The sequence below is a fragment of the Ambystoma mexicanum genome, chromosome 11 (assembly GCF_040938575.1).
Source record: "Ambystoma mexicanum isolate Mex_15411 chromosome 11, UKY_AmexF1_1, whole genome shotgun sequence".
In the NCBI taxonomy this organism is placed as follows: Eukaryota; Metazoa; Chordata; class Amphibia; order Caudata; family Ambystomatidae; genus Ambystoma; species Ambystoma mexicanum.
Window position 1 is genome coordinate 1,175,217,757 of NC_090934.1, and position 22,275 is coordinate 1,175,240,031.

The 22,275-nt window shown below is 48.4% G+C and overlaps 1 protein-coding gene across 4 annotated transcripts in view; it reads left to right on the forward strand.

Annotated features, from left to right (window-relative positions):
* Positions 1–22,275, forward strand: part of VPS13C (vacuolar protein sorting 13 homolog C) — a 5,236,720-nt gene that overhangs the window by 2,529,330 nt on the left and 2,685,115 nt on the right. For all 4 annotated transcript variants that reach the window (XM_069624493.1, XM_069624490.1, XM_069624491.1 and 1 more), the window contains one exon: positions 5,067–5,223. In XM_069624493.1, the coding sequence (XP_069480594.1) occupies positions 5,067–5,223 (157 nt within the window). The remainder of the gene's footprint in view (positions 1–5,066; positions 5,224–22,275) is intronic.

Consider the following 22,275-nt stretch of genomic DNA (forward strand, 5'->3'; position numbering starts at 1 on the left):
TGACATAATAAACAAAGTTAAAAAAAAATAAAATAGAAGAATTCCAAATAGAATCATTTGCCAGTGTGCATAGTCAGAAGGACTGGTCAGTTTTCCCATAACATGTGAGCAGAAGGGAAGGGAAGTGAAGTGAAGCTGAAGATGCAGAGGATGCACAGCAGTAAGCAGTGGTGAGTCTCTCTGTCCCACGTGCTCCAGTATGAGGACTGCACTGGAGCACGTGGGCACCATGAGAGCTGTAGGGGGAGAAGTGCGTGCAGCAAGAGGCTGATGGCAGCTGTGCACCGCGAGAGAAGACCAGACAAGCAGGAAAGTATAGCAAGTGGGTCCGGAGGAGATGCAAAGACAAACCAGTGACTATTGTGAACTTGGTAACCCCGGATTGCTCCAACCTAGAGTGCTTCAAAAGAAAGTGAATTTTGAAAAAGAACATTTGAAAGAAAGCAAATTGAATGTAATTACCCAAAAGGGAGAGAGAGCAAACAGAAGGATATTATAACCCACGTTTCCCAAACCAAAAGGTGGCAATTGTTACACAAAGTGAATTTGACTTTCCCGAGGGGAGAGACCCAATACGAGAACATTATTACCTGCATTGACAAAGCCAAGCAATATCAAGACAGATTGTATGTCGAGTTATGAATCACTTTGTTATGTGGGAAGAGATAAGAGACAGCAGGGGAAAGGCCTTCCTTGTGGAAAGAGGAGAGAATTATAACTTGCATTGCCACTGGAAATTAAATTCATGTAAGAATCATTGTTCTCCTGTACAACATGTGTGTGAAAGAAGTTATAAGCCAAGCAGGGGCCCCCCAAGGGGCATGCTTTGCTCACCCTCCTCCTCCCCCCCGGCAACTGCTGCGCGCTGAACTCGGCTGCTTGGGATCTTGGGATCTTGTAGGGAAAGTTGGACTGTATGCCAGCAAAGTTGAAGAAATGTGGGAAGGAATGACCTCAGACCCATATCTTTAGTGCATGGAATGACCCCAAATCAAAGCGTTACGATCCATCACTTATTACTCACACAAGTTCATCACACAACTTTTTCTGCTAATGTCAGTTAATGAACTTCAAACACCTTAGGAATTGTAGATTTGGACATTATTCCATCAAAGTTGGATGCATGTGGAGCGGAATCCCACAAACCTCATATGAAATGTTACATGAAATCGTCACTTATCCACAACTTCATCAGTAAATGAACTCCAGTGAATAGACTTCAAACGCCTTAGGAATTGCAAATTTGGACAGCATACCATTAAAGTGGGCTAAATGTGGAACAATATGACACAAGAACCATGTCTGTAGAACATACGATGGCCCCAATTTCAAGAGTTACAAAATGTGTTACATAAAAAAGTTGCACAAAATCATCACTTATGATTTTATATTATAGGGTGGATGGTATTACAAGTCCAAAGACTTATCCCAGAAGCTGTTGTTGGTTTAACTTTCCCCATTGAACAGTCAAGTATGTAAAGTTGGAAATAAACCTTACCACGAAGCACAAACAGTAGTAGTAGTAGTAGTAATTCTAGTAGTAAGAGTTTTTATCCTGGCAGGTGAGTATACCAGGAAAGGGACAAGTTAGTCCTGGCAGAAAGAAAAAGAGTTGAAGTACTTTAAATATAGTAGGCAATTATCTCACCGGTTTATTATTATTCCAATAAATGTCGAATTGTGAGAAAATTCCATCTATGTGTCCATCTCCCATGCCTGACTAAAGACAATATTTTTCAATTAGAGTATTCCTTGGATGCTTTGTTTAGTGAGCTTTTTGCTTCTCTACACCTTCTCTACAATCCAAATCAAACCAGGGGGCATCCATATACCTCTTTGTCTTTGGTTGAGCTTGCTCGTGTATTTGGGGGATGCAGGTTGCCCTAAGTGTTTCAATGAGGGATACATAGTTTATCACTATCATCCCTTGTTGATGATTTTCCACTGTTTTTTGTAATGTCCTTAACTACAGCCAGTTCAATTACAGACTCAAAGAAGGTCTTTTACACCTTTATAAATGACCATTTGCGCTTTAAGGGTAGCGTCTCTTGAGCATCATGAGGTGTAACTTAGCGACACGGTGAGTGGGTAGTGGTGTCACATCCCGATCGGCCATCAGTCCATCTGGAACAGATGGAGAAGGGTCAGTCCGATCCTTCGACTCTCTCCCAAGATGGCGCCCAGTGCTCAGTGTAACAGTCTAGCCGTTGGACATCCTCTGGTCTCCTCCCGTCCCCGCCCACATCAGATCCCAGCAGTGTATATATGAGGCGGCAGTCAGAGCATCTCTGCACTGCTATTCTCCTTTTCAGGCGCTCTTTGAGTACACATGTTGTCTCTCGTACTTTTACACTTGAAGATCTACTCCCGACCTGACTTTCTATGTCCCTTCTCTAACTGTCTATTATCAGCGAAAAGACGCTTCAGTGCTTGTTCCTCCACCCGATCTGCCCATACCTCTTACAAACGCCAACACTTCCCGGTATGAAGCAATTTCCCCGTCCGTGCTAACCCCGTAGCCATACACATTGCAGGCGCTTCACTCGCTCTCCTTACCTTCCTCCAGCATGACAAATCCTGACTCCTGCTCCTCCCAGAATTTCCGGATACCAGCCAGTGCCACTCTGTAACCAGAGTCTCTTCCCGGTAAGTTGTTCCTTCACCTATACCAACATACACCATCGCAAGCAGAACACATTTTCACCAGTCCCTCTTACCTCCCTCCAGCATGGATGCTTGACTCCTGAATCTCCCGAAAGTTCCGGAGTTCCCGAGCTTCCGAAAAAAGACCTCGTAACAAGACAGGCTCATCGATCTCCACGCCAGGATTTTCTCCCCCAGAGGGTTTCCCTGCAGCCATGGTGTTCCCCAGATCTTGCATATTAGGGAGAATGGGGACCAAGGGTTCCTGGGGAGCTTCTCGCAAGCCTTATGCGTTTGCATCAGACAGTGTTAGAGCAATCTTAATGAGTGTAGAAGAGACATTGGCATTTCATGCACTGTGATTGTTGACTGTAGTAACGACCTTAATGATAAGTGGACACTATCTGGTCTCTTCAGTACGTTAAATGTATCTACCCTCGGAAACAGATTGCAGTTCTGTTTTTAAACATGCAACTAGGAGAGTTGTCCTCCTTACACCTCCCAGTCTGTTTGACTAGGGCAAACTCCTCTATAAAACTCTTCAAGCTCATGGCCTCGTCCATCCTGACGCCTATTTAAACCACTCCTTTGTCGAATGCTACATGTCTCCTGCAGGATTATTCTTTCCCTATTTTTATACAGGCTGGGGCACAACTTAGCCTTAAAATCGACAATAAATATGGCATTAGTAGCCCTGTCTCGGTTTAATATTTCTTCAGCCAGAACCTTTAGGGCATCATAAATGATTTTACCTTTTTTTGGTGGCAAGTAGACATTAACCATCTAAATCAAACGGCCCATTAAAAGACTAGGAATTACGTACTAGAGTGTCTAATCCATCAGTATGTCGGTCTCTAGATCTTTATAGTGCATTGCTCAAAAAGCTATTGTACCCTGGTAAAATGTATTCTGACTCTGCCCATGTTTCTTGAAGGCAGATAATATTGAAGTAAGTTCCTAATTAAGGTTATCCACTCCTTATCATCCAGCTTGCCTTTAATTCCTGCAATATTCCAAGATGATATATTCAAATGTTGGCCCCTGGGCCGATTTCCCCCTGCTACCACTGCGTTGGGGGAGTGAGAACCATACAACCATAAACTGTATCTTGGGCTTGTCTAGAGATTTTCAAGGGGATATTTTTATAATAGGGGGTCTTGCCTCAACTCAGTTATTTGCATATCCATTATTAGTGGTGTAGTAATTCCTTATTGTATGCTCCTATCTGCCCTGCAAGGGCAACAACCTTCAGGGTTAAGGCTTGATATTAAAGAATCATCCCATGAGTCATGGTGATGGCACACTTTGGCGTTCACATCCAAGGAGACTGCAATGCCCAGGTTAGCTAAGGCATCACTGCACTGAATAATGCAAGCCCTGAGATAAAACATTATTAAAACTCATGCAAACATTGCAACCCCCACAAAACATATGATCAGTGCAGATATGTGTTGCTGATCACCTGTTTCTTGCAGCATAGGATAGGACAGGAATACCCTCTGCCCTAACGCTCTTTTGCCCTATCACTCCACACAGCTGTTTTTATATACACTAAATTGTGGTGCTCCGGGAGGAAGGTCTACCATCCTCCAGGGGCACACATAGCCCCAGCTTTAGCACTGAGACCTCCAATTCTACATGTTGTCACCTCTCCCCGACTCCTTACCTAGTGGTCCAAGTGTACGAAAAGATGTAATGGAACTATATTTCCTACTGGCCTGCCTCTGCTCCCCACAAACCCCAGCACCACGCCTCCTCCCATGCTCTATACAAACCCCTAAAGACATGTGCCTGCTGTTTAAGGAAACTTTCAGCGCAAGGTTGGTACCACAGAGACAAACGTCTCGCCCCAGCTTGGTAATCACTTTTATTTTAAAACTAAACTATTGCGGAATGGTTTCTTTTTAAAACAAAATTATAGGAACAGTAAAACTTGATTTAAAAAAAAGTAGCTGTGCACCGCTCCCAACCACGCACTTACCTCATATTGTTATTGTACACATGCACAATGCTCCATTGCCTTCTTGCTAGGTTTGTGTTATATTAAACGTCAAATGCATGAATCATTCTCACACCTACATCACTTCCTGAAATCCCAACCCTTAACTTGTCTATTGTTAACTGCTGAGGTAGGAGAGCATATTCTGATCAAGCTCTTACAGCTTGCCTTGGTATCACTCATCCACAGGGCTGATCCCTGACACCACGTACTACCAAGTGTATTGCTTATAAATTTACATCAAAAAAGTTGTCTTTGTGACTGGAAATTGTGACTTGTAAGACAGCAGAACTTGCAGTTTAACCTTTAAATCTAGAAGAATATTGTGTCTTTCAAATCAATAAGCATGTAATTTATAAAACAGTATGATTTTATTCAATCTCAACGTTTACATGAAAATTTCTATTTTTTTTTTTACTCCCAGGTTGTGGTTACATTGACAAAAAAAACAAAGGAAAATGTTCATCCTTTGCATGTCCTATATGTGTCACAGCTTGGAACGCAAACCAAAATTAAGAGCCATGATATCAGTGCCACTGCATATCTGACAAAGATCTCCATGATATGCCATGAATTTTATGGTGAGTGCTATTTATATATAAGGTTAGTGGTTGTATAATATATTCCAAATTATGCTTATTCCCTCAGATTCCACATACACAAACAACCTTTAGGCACAATCCTGGATTTGGAAATCAAATGCAGAACTGTAGTGGCGGTTTGCCAGAAATGGGAACATGTCTGTATGAAGGGGCAGCCCTGTGAACTCAGTTTTTGTTTGCACACCAATTATTAAATTAATACCTTCAGTAGCTTCCTTTCCGATGGATAAGTGCATCTGTTCACAGATTACTTTACTTAGAAATATCGTCTCATGCATAGACTGGCATCCAAAACCTTTTTACATCTGGCAGGAAGGCGCACTGTGGCTCTGCTTGGTGTTTTTGGGACCCATGACTACCAATGAATCATCATAACTAGAATATATATGAATACACTAGTGCCCCTTGACCTCAGTTTCACATTCATTTCTTCACTCAGAGGTTGAAGAGCTGGCATAGGTTGCATGCAATCCATTTGAGGAGTAAGTGGGCAGGTTGAAAAAGGATCTGTGGTAGGAAAGACTTAACTATCAAAAATATAATTGCTGAAGGTAAATAATGTGTTCTTCAAATGCTTACCTACCTTGCACGGAATCCTAATCTTAAACTCCAAAAGCAGTACAGGATTGGAGGAGGTAGGAGAGAGAGGGAAGTGCACTTCTTCTCCAATTTAAGAATCCAGACAATGTTGTGCAACCCTGAACAGGGATGCTTGCGTAGCAACCTATCAGATGTTAACAACAGGGACACCTTTTTTAGACAAATGTTGCTGCAAGACCCCTTGTTTAATGAGTCTGAAGATCCACGTGCACTACCTTTTCACCAGTGCGTATCTTTTACATATGCATAGGGCATTCCACTTCAACAGGGTTTGCTCCATTACAAACCTGTCTGTTGAGGCACCAGCAAAGCTGATGAAAATCTGGTCATTTTTTTAGAATTCTCTCATCAGAGGGGGTTCATACAACCTTGGGGCACTTGTAAGATGCAAGCCCTAGAATGACTCCTCTGTTTTGGATGGTTGAAGAGGAGGAAAAAAGACAAGGATATGAAGAGGCCAAACTGTCCTCATCTTAGGAAGAAAATAGGTTCTCACAGAGGTTTGGAGAAAGAGCCTGTTGCTTTTCATCCATCTGGCAATGCTGCTGGCTCCCAGGGAGATCGCTTTGCAAGAGAACAGTCACAGGGAACATAAATGTCACCACTCAAACTGCGCCACCACCAAGAATGAAAAATTTAGGTTGTATTACTGTGTAGGAACAATGATCCTGGCATTGTAAAAAAAACAATGGATACACTTTTAAGATGCTGTATAACTGTTGTGAGGAATCTGAGGGCATCCTCGCTTCATTCCCCTTAGTACCCTCTTCTCGGGTGCCCAGGTAAAGGTAATCGCTACTGGATCCCGACCTTGGGAGTGGAGATGCATGGGAGGATCACCTGGGTGGAGGGTCCTTGGGGATTGGGGAGAGGATGTCTGCAGGCAAGACATGGTATACCCCTTTTCCTTGTGATAACAAACCTTATCCTCCCCTTGCCTTCAAAGGCTGTTGCCAATGCCATTCTTTCATTCCCCCTCAGTCACATCACTATAGTACTGGGGATGAGAAAGAGGCGACTAGGAGTGGATGTCATTTCACCACTCTGGTACTGAGACGAGAAAGAGGTCTGAAGGTTGTTGTGAGGGTCGGGCATGTCCAGAGAACACCAGTAACTATGGTCGGACAAATAGGCTTAAGGATTCGCATCTGCAACCTGTTAAGTGGTTGCAGGTGTATAAAAGGTGGAGCTGACGATCAGAGAGTAGAGGCCAGCAGGAGAGGTGTGGGTGTGTCAAGCCTGCGAGGAGGGAAATCCTGTTAAGGAGGTGGATGCCGAGGAGGGTCCTGCCTGGAGACCAGGACACCTGCAAATATGCAGGAGAGACCGCGACGCTGAGGCCTGGGCGGGCCACAAGAGGGTCACAGCTGTTAAAGCCTCCTTGGTCGGGTGCCCACAGCTGGAGCTATGGGGCATGGAAGAGACCTTAGTGCTGCAAGCTACTGGCAGTGTCTGTGAGTGCTGAGGGAGCTGCCTGCAACCCACACAGAGGCTTCTGAAGTGCAAGTGCAGCGTTATAGAGATGTGGAAGCGGAGCAGAGAGCAAGGAAAGAAGATGCCTGGAGGAGCTGCCAGGAATCGGTGAGTGAACAAAAGAGAACACTAGTACCGGGATGCTCCTGCGGCTATTGTGAGGTAAATGTAATTGCTGAGTAAACGAAAATAGATATGCAAGCAAAAGTGAACCGGAAGTGAGGGGTTATTGTTACGCTCACTGGTCACTGTGGAGGCGTTGGGGCACGGTTGCAGCCCTCCCAGGAATTAGATCTCCCCCTTCAGGTATCTCCCCCTGCGGATAAGCTGAGGCCGGCGACAATTGGTGGTACTGCTCCTGCGTGGATGTGAGAAAAGTGAGTGCGCTGATTGGTGACTGTTGTACCTCTACAACCCTTCTACCCAAGGTGCGATTTCTGTGGGCACGTACCGGCCCATAAGTCTCACCTGTTAAGTATGGATGATGAGCTCTCCGTCCTGCTACTTCTGCCAGGGGGGCTTGTTGATGGGATCTAGTTCCTTCACTGATCCCTGTTAAGTAATAGTCCAGTCCAGCTGCGACTATGCTTCTCCGGGTTGGTGGTAAGTGTCTATCAATGTCTCTTGCCTTTTCCCCTTTCTGTTTTCTCTCAATGTCTCTTGCCTTTTCCCCCTTCTATTTTCTGTCTTGATGTTATTGCTCTCGATGCTGTTGTTAATTCCTGAATAACGTTTTCTCTTCTGTTTTCTTCCGAATAGCTGGAAGTGCGGGCCAAAGCAGCTGTGGAGGCGCGGAATGCGGCCGGGAGAAAGATAACTGAAACTGCAATGTCCTACAACAGGTGAGTGATGGTTTAAGGGAAAGCGCGAGGTTCGGTGGTAGCACGGCCTTAAACGTAATGTCTGTTTAGTGTCTAACCTTGCCTTTTATTTTTATTTGAAGGTGCTGCGGTTGCGGGTGAAGCGCGTCGTGCTGCGGTGTCCAGGTGAAGATTTCAGCGTACCGGATGATTTGGAGGTGAGCCGCGGTGCCAAGATGAAGATGTCTGCACTCCAGAAGACGCGCACAGGTGAGAGCAGGATCCCCCAGGTGGTAACTATGGAGGCGGGAGACAGGATTTCCAAGGTAAGTTGAATCCCAGGGGGCAGTGAGCGTTACGCTGTATGGAAGTGCAGAATAACGCGAAGCGTCTGCCTCAGGGATCGGAGCAGCTGTTATAGCTGTGATCGTGGGCACGCCCACTTGGCTTGGCTTGCCTGCCACTCCTAGTGAGTCAGCATGTGCCAGGCAATCCAATAGCAGTAGCCCCACCCACGAATACACATGGGGCTGCTTTAAAGATGAAAGTTCCATGTTAAATACACTATGCACCCGAAATGAAAGTGTCATGTCCATAATAATAATAAAAGTATTTCTTAACCAAAATAATGTCTTGTTTATTTTTCTTTATGAGCCTGGCGCCAAAGGCGCCAGGACTGTGTCCATCCGGGCCCCCTGTGTGTGTGACCCTCTAAGATCTGCGTCCTTGGCCCAATGACCATGACAGTTATACGAGCAAGTTGAACTATAAGAGAACGCCTTGTGAATTAGGAATGATTGATTGAATACCGAACTAAAGGAAAGCTTTAAAAAGCTTATGAATGAAAAGCAAGCATGTATGAAACACACGTAATAAATACTGAAAGGCAATGAACGAATCCTATGAAATAGAAATAAAGTGAAAAGCAAGTGATGAACATTACTCAAGAGTGTGAAAGTAATGTGGTGAAGGAAAGCAGACACCACAGAGTGAACTGTGTGAAAAGAACACATTGTGGCAAAGCCAAGAGACTGGCAAGGAGAAAACATTGTGTCAAAATTACGACACTGGCAAATAGAAACCAAAGTGAAAGTGAACCAAAACACAGGGGCAGTACCAGAGAAACCTGTGTGGGCAAGAAAGCCTAGGGTTATCAGTTGCTTGCCCTGTAATGGGTGCACAATGTGGTCCAACAACTATGCCTAGACCGAGGAAGCCCTGTTTGTGAAAGCAAAGTAAACCTACAGATACGTATGAAAGAGATTGCTAAAGTGAAAGCAGAAGAGAGTAGTCTGTGTAAACTCTTAAGAAATAAGGAGTGTGGGGGGGCGTGGCTAGGCGGGACGCCATGCGGACGTGCCCGCTGTAAGCTCCTGGATGGGCACCCAGCTATAAGGTTCTTAATGCCTTTCATCCCTTGAATTTCGCCTTGCGGGCTGTGGGGAGTGCCTAAGAAGACGGCGGGGGCCTGAGGACGAGTTTGCAGATCGCCTGAGGACTCTCCCTCCTGGAGTTCGGAGCCTTCGTGGGGGAGGCCCGAGGCAGACAAAATGGCGGGCGCTCGAGAGATGCCGTCCCCGGGACCCACTGAGGGGTTGGGGAGCAGCTGAGGGACCTGGAGGAGCTGTGCCGGAGGAGAGGGGCTCTGGGGCGTGACAATGCTCCCTGTCGAGGGGGGGGGCCCGGCGCGAGTGCGGCTCTCTGCGGCCCCGTGGCTTCGCCGGGGGCGCAGGCGGTGGCAGAGCCGTGCGGACTTGGCGGAGGTGGTGTCAGTGGCCCGGGGAGCCGGAGGAGGAGCGGAGGAGGGGGCGCGGTGCCCCCGCGGTGGCCCGCAACACTGCTGTGCATCACCTGCAGTGGGGACGGGCCCCCCGGTGCTGCTGGAAGCGGGGAGAAGATCGCCTCGGGGTGGTAAGGCGACCCGGATGAGCGGCCGGCGGGCAGCCGTGAGAGCCCTGCTGGAAGCGAGGAGGGGAGCGGGCTCCTCCGGCGCGTCTTGCGTGGCCCATCGCTCTATTGTGCCTGGGAACATCTGTGCCTAGATGGTGAGAGCTACCGCAGGAGCTGCATGCCTAGTGGGGGAAATGGCCCCCTGATAACACAGCACAGTCTGGAGGTTGGGATAAAAACTGTTATTGTACAAAAGCCTCACAGGATTGGGTGAGGGATTGGCGCTCTTGGACCTGGTGTTGTAGGAGTGTTGCCCCCCTGGCACCTCCTGAGCGCAACGACCTGCAGATACTGCTTTCGGGGAAGCCCCACGGGTGCCTTCCTGCTGTGTACACCCCCTCCCCGGCGATGCCCAGGACGGGAAATAAGCACAAAGCGAATAAAATCACTACCTTCCTGACTGCGGTGACGCCTGAACCGAAGAAGATGGAGACGATTGTGGCAGAGATCCATGCCTCGCAGGGGGCGGATCTAACCCTCAACCTGGCCATATCCAGACATGATTTGGAGGGAATGTTAAAGGCGCTTAAGCAAGATATCACGCAGGTGATTACACGGGAGATCCAGTCCTCAAAAGACTCGTTGGCACATTCGATTGCAGAAATAAGCTCGAACTTGACAGGTCTTGAGACCAGAGTTGATGAATTGGAGAACCTGGTATGTGAGCGCGAACAAGAGACTGATGATCTCACTAAAAGAGTTCAGAACCTGGAAAACAGGTTGGAGGAGATGGCGACCAAGCAGGCGGGCCTGGAAAACCGCTAAAGGAGAAATAATATCAGGATCTGGGGAGTGCCAAGGCAGGTACGGGATCAGGAACTCGCCGAATATGTGCAGGCCCTCTTCAAAACCCTGTTAAACCTTGGTGACTCTGAGGAACTGATCATGGACAGGACCCATCGGGTGTACTCCTCTATTCAGCAAAAGCGTAACCTCCTTCCTGATGTTCTGACTAGAGTCCACTTTTTTCGGCAACGGGAGGAAATATGGCGGCAGCTAGAAAGGTAGAAAAGGTGGCATTTCGTGGCTCTGTTATATCACTGTTCCAAGACCTCTCACCATACACTTTGGCAAATCGCAGGCGCCTCCAGAGAGTCCCCGCGTGGCTGCAAGTGGAAAAGGTCCGCTACCGGTGGGGATACCCGTGCAGATTACTGTTTGGATATCAAAATCGTTCTTGCGTCATAGGCTCTGAGGGAGAAGCAGATGAGTGGCTTCGAGACAAAGATAGTGCGTCGTGTGGCAGGAGCGCTGGTGATGAGAACGGATTGGCTCTTGGCCCCACGCCAAAGGATAAGAAGCGAAAGCCCAGGGGTCGGGCTTTAGATACAATATCCAAGGCATTGGAGGAGGTGGAGTAGGAAAGTGCTGCGGCCCCCCCCTGATCTGGCAGTGACAATCAAGTAGCAGAACTCATACGCCGTAGGAGAGAGTGTAGAGGGACGGACAGCATTGCAGTTCGTTAAGGTGCGTCCCTCCCCTCTCTGGCAAGTATTTGACTTAAAATGTGAAATGCTTCAGCAGGGTGAGTGACATGGAGAGGCTGGAAGTAGTTCCTGGGCTCCCCAGACAGGGTACTCCGGTTAATAAGTTGAGATAAGACTTGTGTTTCCTTGCCTTGGGGAGGACACGATTACAAGGTGACTGACTAAGTGCGGCTGGAGGTTGTCCATAGAGGGACTGGTTGGGACACCTGCACAAATAAACTGGTATGAGGTCTGCCTACCCTGGGTCCTGTGCTGGGCGATGTTGCTGGCCTGCTGGGGTGTACAAAGATGTAATATTGTCTATTGGCGCTCCTTTGTGTGCTCTCCACGTGTGCGATTACTACAATCTGGGACATGCTCGGATGATCCTGAAGTGTGCTAAAGTTAGGTGTCCGTCGCAGGGATCATGCCCGTTTCTGTTACCCTGAAAGGGTGGCTGTTTAGATTAGTTGCCTTAAGAGTTTTGCAAGCAGTTTGTGATTTGTTCTTCTACTTATTCCCTTTCTTTTTCTTGTTTTCCTTTTGCACTTTTATGTTACTTAAGGAGTCTGATTCTCAAGGCTGGGGGAAGGGTGTGTACTCATTTGGAATGCTAAGGGTTTAATGTGTCCCTTTTGATATGCATCTGATATCCATTACGGTGGAATACAAATGTCGAAAATGGGTGTTGATAAGAACCAGTCCTATTGCACAGGAGGATGTCAGGGGCTCAGTGGGCATGGGGAACTGGTGATGTGGATGGGAATGAGGTGGGAGGGGGCTTCTGTTTCCTAGTCGCGCTGAATGGAGGGAGGTGACGGGTGTCCACCCCAGGGAGAAAACAATATGGCTATGGCTAATCCGAATTTACACTGCCTCTCCCTGAATGTGCAGGGCCTGAATTCCCTGATTAAAGAAAGGGCTTTGATGCACCGCATGGCCACTCTAGACTCTTCGCTGCTATTTCTTCATGAGACTTGCTTGCTCCCATATGATGAGTTCAGGCTTAATAACAAATTATACCCCAAAAAATGTTGCGGCTCTTCGGGGAGTAAGAGAGGTGGGGTGGCCATTCTGGTTCGTAGGGGGACCCCATTTGAGGTTTGCAGGACGCTGAGAGATGGAGGGGGCAGATACGTCCTGGTGGTGGCTAAGTTACAGGGGAGGAGAGTGACAATGGTTTCACTATATGCACCTGATTCACATCAAGATATGTTCTTCGCGTCCTTATCTAAACTCCTGTTTGAGCATCCAGATGGTGAAATCATGATTGGAGGGGATTTCAATGCTGTGGTTAACCCCCTGATGGACAAGTCTCTCCCTCCAACTAGTGTTGACAAAAATAATTTCTTGGCGCTTACCACGTTCTTGCAAGAGAACTCCCTTATAGAGGTATGGAGATTCTGTCATCCAGATGAGCGGGAATATACATATTATTCGGCGGTGCATAGGGTATTCTCCAGGCTGGACATGTTCTTGGTGTCTGACAAGCTTATAGCCCAAACGATTGGCGTAGATATATTACCTAAGGCCTTGTTGGATCACGCCCCGGTATTATTAACGTTGCCCCCCCTAAAGATTCTCCACATCCTACACGTGTCTGGAAGTTAAATGAGTTCCTCCTGGAGGATCCCCAGTTCCGCTCTTGTATTTCAGAGGCTATCGCCCACTATTTTAATGAGAATGAGACAAATGAACAGCTGTATACCACGATATGGGATGCCACAAAGGCTGTGCTCAGGGGCCAGATAATAGCTCACTCGGCAGAGAAGGGGAGTGCGAGGAAACGAATACAGTGCCAGCTGGAGATGGAGCTCTGGAAGAGGGAGGAAGCCCACAGATGCAGACCCACTCAAAGGTTGAAACGGGATGTTAGGATAGCTCAGAGGGCTCTCGAAGCTCATCATATGAGCCGTGCAGCGTATAACATGATGAGAACTAAACAATACTATTATTCGAAAGGAAATAAGGCTAATAGGCTTATAGCGGCTAAGCTGAAAACGCAGGCTAGTCGCAATAGGATTGAAGCACTGTTAGACGGGGATGGGAGGAGGGCCGTCTCGGAGAGAGATAAACTCTGTATAGTGGAGGGGTATTTCAGGAACTTCACTGCCCCCCACCAGACGGATATGTATATGGCTGATGGGTTCATACGGGATGCGCACTTGCCACAGCTGCCCCAAGAAGCTCGGGAACTGTTAGAGGAGCCAATTACAAAAGAGGTAGTAGAGATTGCTATTCGATCCCTTCCTTTGTGTAAGGCCCCGGGGCCCGATGGGTTCACGAATAAATTTTATAAGACCTTCAGAACGGTGCTCTCCCCTTACTTAACAAAGCTCTTTAACGATATCTGGGCGACTGGTTTGGTCTCGAAATCCATGGCAGAGTCCACCACGATACTGATTCTGAAACCTGGAAAGAATCCGGCTGAATGCGCTTCTTATCGGCCTATTACCCTATTGAACACAGATGCAAAGCTGCTGAGTAGGGTAATAGCAGGGCGGCTGTGGGAATTCCTCCCGATGTTAGTAGAGAGAGATCAAACAGGGTTTATACGAAACCGCTCGACACACGATAATATATACGTAGGGCGATAGATTTGATAGCCTTGGCCCCTAACCTACCAGGTAAACTGTCACTGTTATCGTTAGACGCTCATCGTGCCTTTGACAGTATGTCCTGGAGTTACTTGCACTTGGTGCTGGAGAGGTTTGGATTCGGCCCTAGTTTCTCGAAGTTGATTCTTTCCAATTATCTGCTCCCCTCCACTAAAGTTAAAGTAAATGCAAACTGGACCCCAGCGATACATTTATACAGGGGCACCAGGCAGGGCTGCCCACTGTTTCCTTTAATTTTTGCACTGGCACTAGAGCCCTTGGCGCAGCACGTTAGGTTGAGCGGGGAAATCAGGGGCTTTGAATTTGCAGGACAATGTCATAAGATAGCGTTATACGCAGATGACTTGCTATGTTTCCTAAACGATGCACCCAAATCCATCCCTCCCCTGATGAATCTCTTATGCCGATTTGCTAGAATCTCCGGCTTTGAGGTGAATGCAAATAAATCGATGGGCATGGCGTTAACTGAATCCCCTGAGGGGCTGGAGGAGGTGAAAGCGGTCTCTCCCATCCCTTGGTCTTCCACAGATCTCCCTTACCTGGGGATTAAATTGACCCCGACATATGCAGGCCTATTTAAAGCAAACATACCGGCCTTGTTGCGGGAAGCTAAGGAGTGGCTCAGACGCTGGGATTCGCAGGAAATATCTTGGCTGGGCAGGGTGAGTGCGGTGAAGATGTCCCTTATCCCGAAGCTACTGTATGCTTTTTACTCTCTACCGATTCAGGTTTCTGAAAGGGATCTCGCAGGAATGCAAAAGGAGATAGGACGCTTTGTATGGGGAAATAAGAAGCCAAGGATCCCATATAAACTCCTAACGAGAAAGGCGTGAATGGGGGGGTGGGTCTGCCCTCGGTTTCACGATACCATAGAGCGGCACAGGTCGCACCTATGCTTGCCTGGGGAAGCTCTTCGGAGACCCCCAAATGGCAGGAAATTGAGCAAGCAGCTGCCCCCTTTCCGCTGGAGCATTTTCCCTTCCTGCCAAAAGAAGCGCGGGGCTGTCAGGGAGGTTTGCTGCCCACGACGCTGGCAACGCTTCGAAGCTGGGACAAGGCAAGTGCGCAAAGAGGGATCGCGCCGGGACTGGGCCCATTGTCCCCCGTGGTCCAAAACCCGGCGTTTACGGTGGGATTAAACCCTAGCTCGTTCCAAGGCTGGAAGTCAGATGGACCCTTAATCCCTAAGCGACCCTAAGTCAGGTCGCTTAGCCAGGCCTGGATGGTGGGGGATGTTTTGGATTTACATTTCCTGAGGATATTACGTTTGGCCACTACTACCGCCACAGCAAACAGTCTACGGGTCCTTATCGAGGACTTTGCAATGTCTCCTAATAGGTATTTTAGTGAAGTTGCCAGGATATGGGTGTTCAGTATGTCACTCATTGTGTTCGCTATTTCCTTCCAGAATTGTCGGATTGGCGGGCAACTCCAGTACATGTGGATTGCGTCCGTCGCTATCGTACCACACTTGGGGCAGGCGGCTTGTTTAGAGGGATCAATCTTGGTTATCCTGCTGGGGGTGATGTGCAGTTGGTTCAGAATTTTGAACTGGATGAGCCTTAAGTTAGCGTTCAGGGAGATTGCCTTTGTATATTTGCAGTAGTTCGTCCAGTATTGTTCATTGATTACAACACCCAGGTCTTTCTCCCATTTAGATATCTCGTTTTCTAGACGGGGTATGTGTTTGCACCCTTCTATATAGTTCGGAGATTCCATTCGTGAAACCCTCCTGTGTCATAGTATCCATCAGGAATTTATGTATGGGTGGGTCTTTCGGGAAATATGGCCATAGGCTCCTGCAGGCTGCCTTCAGGCGGTGGTATTGTAATGTTGTAGTCAGACCGGCTCCCGCTTTTTCTTGGACTTCTGTGAGTGTAACAAAGCATCCCTCTGGGAAGAGATCTTCCCTCTTAGCTTCCTCTGTTCTGTAGTGTCAGGTCCAGAGTGGGGTCAAGATCTGGGTGGCGCCACAATGGGGCGTGAGGCCAGTATGGTATTTCACATTGCACCCTCTTCAGGATTTGAGTCCATGCCCATACTGTAGATGATAAAGGGTCTGCCAATATCTTTTCCTCCTTTACTTTAGCAAACATCATGCTCTGCAGATTCAGGGGAGCTGCCGCAATTTTTTTCAGCATGTATGTGGGCATATTGTTCCGAAGTGTTGGACCAATACCTCGCAAAATGCACTTGTGCTGCATAGTAGTAGAGAAGAAAATCCAGAGTGGCCAGACGTCTGTGTCGTAATGTTCGCACAATTTGGGCCAGCTTATTCTTGGTGTGCCCCCTCCCCATACAGAGTTTCACGGCCTGCTTTTGTAGGGTTTCGAAAAATGTTCGGCGTGGCCAAATTGGGATGCCGCTCAACAGGTACAGCAGTTTGGGTACTATCACCATTTTAGCAAGGATATTCTGCCATACATGGATAACAAGAGTTTAGTCCAAATGTTGAATTTGTTTTCTAATTGGGACATAAATGGAGCATAGTTGTTGGAGTACATCGTGTTTTTATCTGTTGCCATTATGATGCAGAGGTACCGGGCTGTGTTAGGAGACCATCGAAAGTGGATTGTGGATTCTGTTTGCGAGGAGGAGGAAGTTAGGGGTATTATTTCAGATTTGGACTGATTTATCTTATAGACAGAGTATTTTGTAAATTTAGCGATGTCCTGCATTATGGGAGGGAGATGGATGTCTGGATCTGTAAGGGTTGTATCTTCTCTATGGTTTGTATCTTGTGTCATTGTATCGTCCGTGTGTAGCAAAATAAATTGGGGCTTCCCCATGATGCAAATTCCTCTACAGGCGTGCTTGTAGCTTAGGAATGCAGCCATGTTTTTATTAATTGAACGAAACCGGACCGAATCCCATCTTCTGGAGTATGGCGTACATGAATTTCAATGATATGGAGTCAAACGCCTTCTCTGCATCCAACATCACTGCCACAGTATTTTTCTTGGGATCCATTTGTGAGGAAATTGCGAAGAATCTCTGGAGATTCAGAGCTGTGGAGTGGGACGTTATGAAGCCGGATTGATCTGAGTGAATCACCTTGTTCATGGATGGGTTCAGCCTATTAGCTATAGCCTTCACCATAATTTTTGTGTTTAACTTGATAAGAGACAGTGGTCTGTATGAGGAAGGGTCATGGGGAGGCTTCTGTGGTTTCAATAGAACAGTAATTATAGCTTCCGTAGCGACGTTGGCAGGGTTCCTCTCTCCAGGGATTCCTCCCAGACCTTCAATAGACACAGGGCTTGGTCTGTAATAAATGACTTGTAGAAATCAGAAGATATGCCATTGGATCCGGGCTGTCTGCCTGCCTTGAGATCTTTAATAGCTTGCGTTATGTCCTCCAGAGTCAAAGGGAGGTCTAACGCTGCCCTCTCTTCCCTGGTTAATGCTGAAAGTGGAAAGGAGTCCAGAAACTGTCAGAGCTCTTCCGTCGATCCTTGATCGGTATTCATGTAGAGTATAGTATAAAAGTTCAGGAAAACTTCGTTTATCTTTCGTTGGTCTGTATGCGTTGCACCGGATCAGTCAGTGATGCTAGTAATTTGTCTGTATACCTGCTCCGTCTTGATAAGTTTGGCCAGCATTTTGACGGATTTGTTTCCCCCCCCCCTGTATCTGCGGGCTCTGCTGTGTTGTGCCATATAGAGGACTTCCTGATCTGCTAGTGTTCCATATGTTGTGAAGGAGGCTAGCGTGGTTTGTCCTGGTGATCTGGTGTACGCCTCTTCCGTTTCTTTTATACTGGTTTTCAGTCTGGGTAAGGTTGGTGCGGATCACTTGAAGTCTTCCATGGACTTTAGATATCCGGTGCCCCCTCAGCCAAACCTTGAAGGTTTCCCATATTGTGTGATAAGAGTTAACCGAGCCTTCATTTCGCTCGAAGAAGTCCATTATTTCAACTTGCAGTGATTCCACCATTGCTTCGTCACGTAGGAGATAGGATGGCATTTTCCACAAGTGAGGCCCACGTACTGCTGCTGCCAGTTGGATGTCTAGTATGATCGGGGAGTGATCCGATAGGGTGCGGGGCAATATGACACATTCCTTGACCTCCTGGATACACTTCGGTTCCTTGTATTTCCAGTGGCGACTCTGACTTCCAGCCCAAGAGTCCTGCCTTTTATGTGAAAATCCTCCATTCACACAGCCTGGCTGTCAATCACGCAGCAGGGGGGTTGTCCAGCCAGGACAACCACCTCAGCCAATCATGGCAAAGTGCGACTTGGGTTTCCTAGGATACCCTGTGCAGGGGGTGACTACACCCCTCCCTCACATTCAGCCCACCTTGACACCCAGGCGCCTAGAGGAGGGCTTCTTGGCAGAATTCCGTCAAAAGACAGTGAACAAAGAAGGCAAACGTGGTTTGCCGCGCAAAGTAAAACACAAGAAGGACTTTAACAAAAATAAATGGCGAATAAACCCGACCAGAGCCAAAAGAAAGAGTATTTGGTCAAGTGGGTTTATGTTTGAGGCTAATATAATAGCCTAAAACAATACCACGTTTATATAGTATAATCGCGGTAGAAAAGTTAGGGTAGAAACCACTGCCACCAGCCAAATCTAAATGTTAAAAGAGCGAAACAATGCTCTAGTAGGTACAAATAAAAAGGGCTAAGGATTAACCCTTTACAGTACTCCATGTAAGATGGTTATTTGACTAAGTAAAGTAAATGGCAACTTTACCCTTTTCTGGGGAACTGTAGTCAGCCTCAGAAATGGAGTCGGTGGGAAGTCTAAGCGACAACCCTGTGTCACTGCACTGAAGGTGCTGTGTAACACACAAAAGAAGGGGGCTACCGGAGTGGTGTACTCCAGAGTCCACAATCCTAAAAACAGATGAAATACACATGGCAAAGCACAGGTAATACTGGGAAAAAGGGGTACACTCTTACCAAGTGGAAAAATAAACTTCAGAAATCCAGCAAAGCTGCTGGGGGACTCACTAGGTGAGCGAAATTAGCCATAGAATGAGAATTCTCCCTAACTCGGACGGCGTCCTCCTTCCCCCTGAAAAGTTCCACGACACAGAGGCTCTCTCTCTGGGCTGTTGGCAGTTGTCCTGGCTCCTCCACAGGTCCCACCACAGCTTCCTCCTCCTGGAAAGGGTCCCCTGCTGGTCTCTTCCCCACAGGCCTCCCCGTTTCTCTCTGTACCATTCTCTGGCTCTCATTTTATACACCTGCAACCCTCTAACATGTTGTAGTTATGGACCCTTCATTAGGGTCGCCTGACTATAATCAAGGGAACATGCCTGAATCTCACCATTCTCTGCAGGCATCTTTCTTGTCCCAGTACCAGAATAGTAAAATGTATGCGAGTGTGCATTACTGTTAGTTTCCTCTTCCTCTTCCACTTTTAAATGTCAAATGTAGTGAAATGAAGGGAGAGGTTTTTCAATAACCCATAAAGGCCAGGGGAGGCTTACGTTGGTCATCAATAGAGAAAGGGGGATACCATGTCTCGCCTGCGGGCGCCCAACTCCCATACTCCTATATCCCATCCCCTTTCCTCCATCCTTGTGGGTGTCCCCCAACATGGGGATGGTACCGGATCCTTTGGCAGCGAAAAATTGAGTTGCCCCTTTGAATTTAGTATAGCGTGTGGGAGGTGTAGGAAGGCCCTGCCCTCAGGCACCTCACCCCAGTCCCTTTTTCCACACGGATGGTGTCAGGCCTGGCAGCCAGTGCAGAGACTTTTTTAACTCTCCACTTGCTCCCTGTTTTGTTTTTTCAATCTTATTTATCTTCTCTTCGATGCCTCGCCTCCGTCGGTGCATGTCGGCTGCAGGAGGTTTCACGAGATGTGCCTCATGCAACCGCTCGTTCCTGGTCTCCGACTCCCATGAACTCTGTCTTGAGTGTTTGGGACCCGACCACCACTGGGGCGCATGTTCGGCTTGCAGCGCTCTCGGTCACAGGGCATTAAAGAATCGGTTGTTGCACTGCACGGAGATCTTATACACTTTTGTTCTGCCCCCCCTTAGGGACTTTGTCTCCAGGACCTCTCGTCGAGACAAGGTAGGCTCTGTTCAACACGGCTCCACAGCACAGCGACTCCTTCCCCGGGATTCCCACGGATAGGAGTTCCTCGGATTCAGGTTCTGACAGGATCAAGGCCTCTAGGGCTACTGGCTCCCAAGCCGAGGGGCGCAGGAGCTCTTATGGACGCCCAGGGGAAAGTCATGAGGCTATTCTAGCTACCAGCACCCAAGCTGAGGGGCTCAGGGGCCCTAGGGGCTGTCCTCGAAAGGATAATCTAGTTAATCCGCTTCTTAGACCACAAGGGGTAAGGGATCGTCGAGTGCCACCTCCAATAGTCTGTCCTCGGGATGATCCAGCAGGGCTACCGGCAAGCCACCCGAGGTCTCATCGCCTACCAGAGTGATCTCTGAGGTTGAGACTTCCACTTCGGGTGCAAGACCCAAGCTGTATCCTCCCATGTCTGAGGCCTCTCGTGCCTCAGGGTCTTTGCATGCTTGCGCCCATGATGTGGCAAAAGGCTTCAAAATGGCAGAGAGGCACGTGGCGGCGCCTGCTAGGCTGGCGGACGTCTTGGATCCAATCAGGGTCCCGCCCGTGCTTGCACCCATCGAATGAGCTTTGCAGGATGATCCCAGTCCCCTTCCCTCTGGAAGCAGTAGCAGATTGTACGGTACAGGCTTCTGGTCTCCTTAGGGATACACCTACCCTTCGCAGACTCTGGCGCCTCTGCGCTTTGACCAGGAAGGGAGGCCCAGCGCCTCCGAGAGCTGGGCCCTTCGGGACCCGGCGGCTAGCGACGACCGCTTCTTCGACCCTTTCCTCTTCCTCATTTGTTCCCATAAAATGAAGGGGCTCTTGAGGAATATTGTGAAGGAGGTCATCCTGCAGGTGGCGCCTGGCCAGCCCCCTCCTCTGGGGACCCCTCCCGTTCCTCCAGCGCTGCCAGCTCCTGTGCTGGTCCCACCCCCGATCCAGACCCTACCGGTTGTTTAGACCCCTCAACCTCCTCCTGTACCACCAACGCCTCCCCCTCACCAGCCGTTGGACATGGCTTTGGCTCCGGACTTAGGGCCCAGACTCTCCTCTGTCTGTGTGAAAAAGTGCGGAGGACGATGTCTATGAGGTCGATGACGCCCAGGACGATGAACCCTCGGCATCCGTTAAGGCCTTTCATGACTGCCTTCAGGGCCTGGTGGCCCCTAGGAGTTGGGAGTGCCAGCAGAGGTTTTGGGCAAATGCACCACAATCTGGTCAGCATCCCTCTCCAGAAGGATCTCATGCAGGTGGCGCGATAGGTCTGGGAGAAGCCCAGGGCCTACGCCCAGATGAACAAGAAGCTTGTCAGCAGGTTCAGGCTGATGGATGGGGAGCCAATCCTCCTGGCCTACCATCCGCAGCCGCATTCTTCAGTGGTGGCTGCGGCCTCATTATATTCTAATACACTTTCTTCGTCATCTTCCTCCACAGGAGCCAACTTCAGTTGTCTTTCTAAGGAGGGCAAGGTCCTTGAGAGGGCTGTGCCTTGGTGTCGGGATGAGGAGGAAGGTGTGGCTGCATGCCACTAAGTTTTCATCTGAGTTGCAGGAGCGGCTCCTGGACCTGCCCTTCAAGGGCGTGGACAGAAGAAAACCTCCACTCAAACCACCAAGTCCATAGTACAGGGCGGCTTGCTAGGTCACCCAGCGACAACAAGAGGACACAGCAGAGTACTTCAAGCAGGTTTTTCCGCTGCCCCTCTTCTGTGCCCACCTCTGATGCCAAAAAGCAGTGACGTCAAGGTCCGGGAACACAGCTCGCCTGTGGAGGACCATTTGGCTCTTTCCCAGGACACCTGGAAGTGTCTTTTCTACAACCCGTGGATCCTATCCGCAGTCTCCACAGGCTTCAGTCTCCCTCTTCCTTTCCCTCTACCATCCTCTATTCTGTCAGATCGGGTCCCGGCTCTTTTATGGGAGGTCCTTATGCTCTTGGAGATGCAGGCGATATAACTGTTTCCTCTTTCAGACAGGGACTGCGGGTACTATTCCAGGATTTTTGCAGTACCCAAGAACCACCAGGCTGGCCTAAGGGTTGTCCTGAACCTGCCATTTCTAAATCTGCCTCTACCGCTGGAACGCTTCAAGGT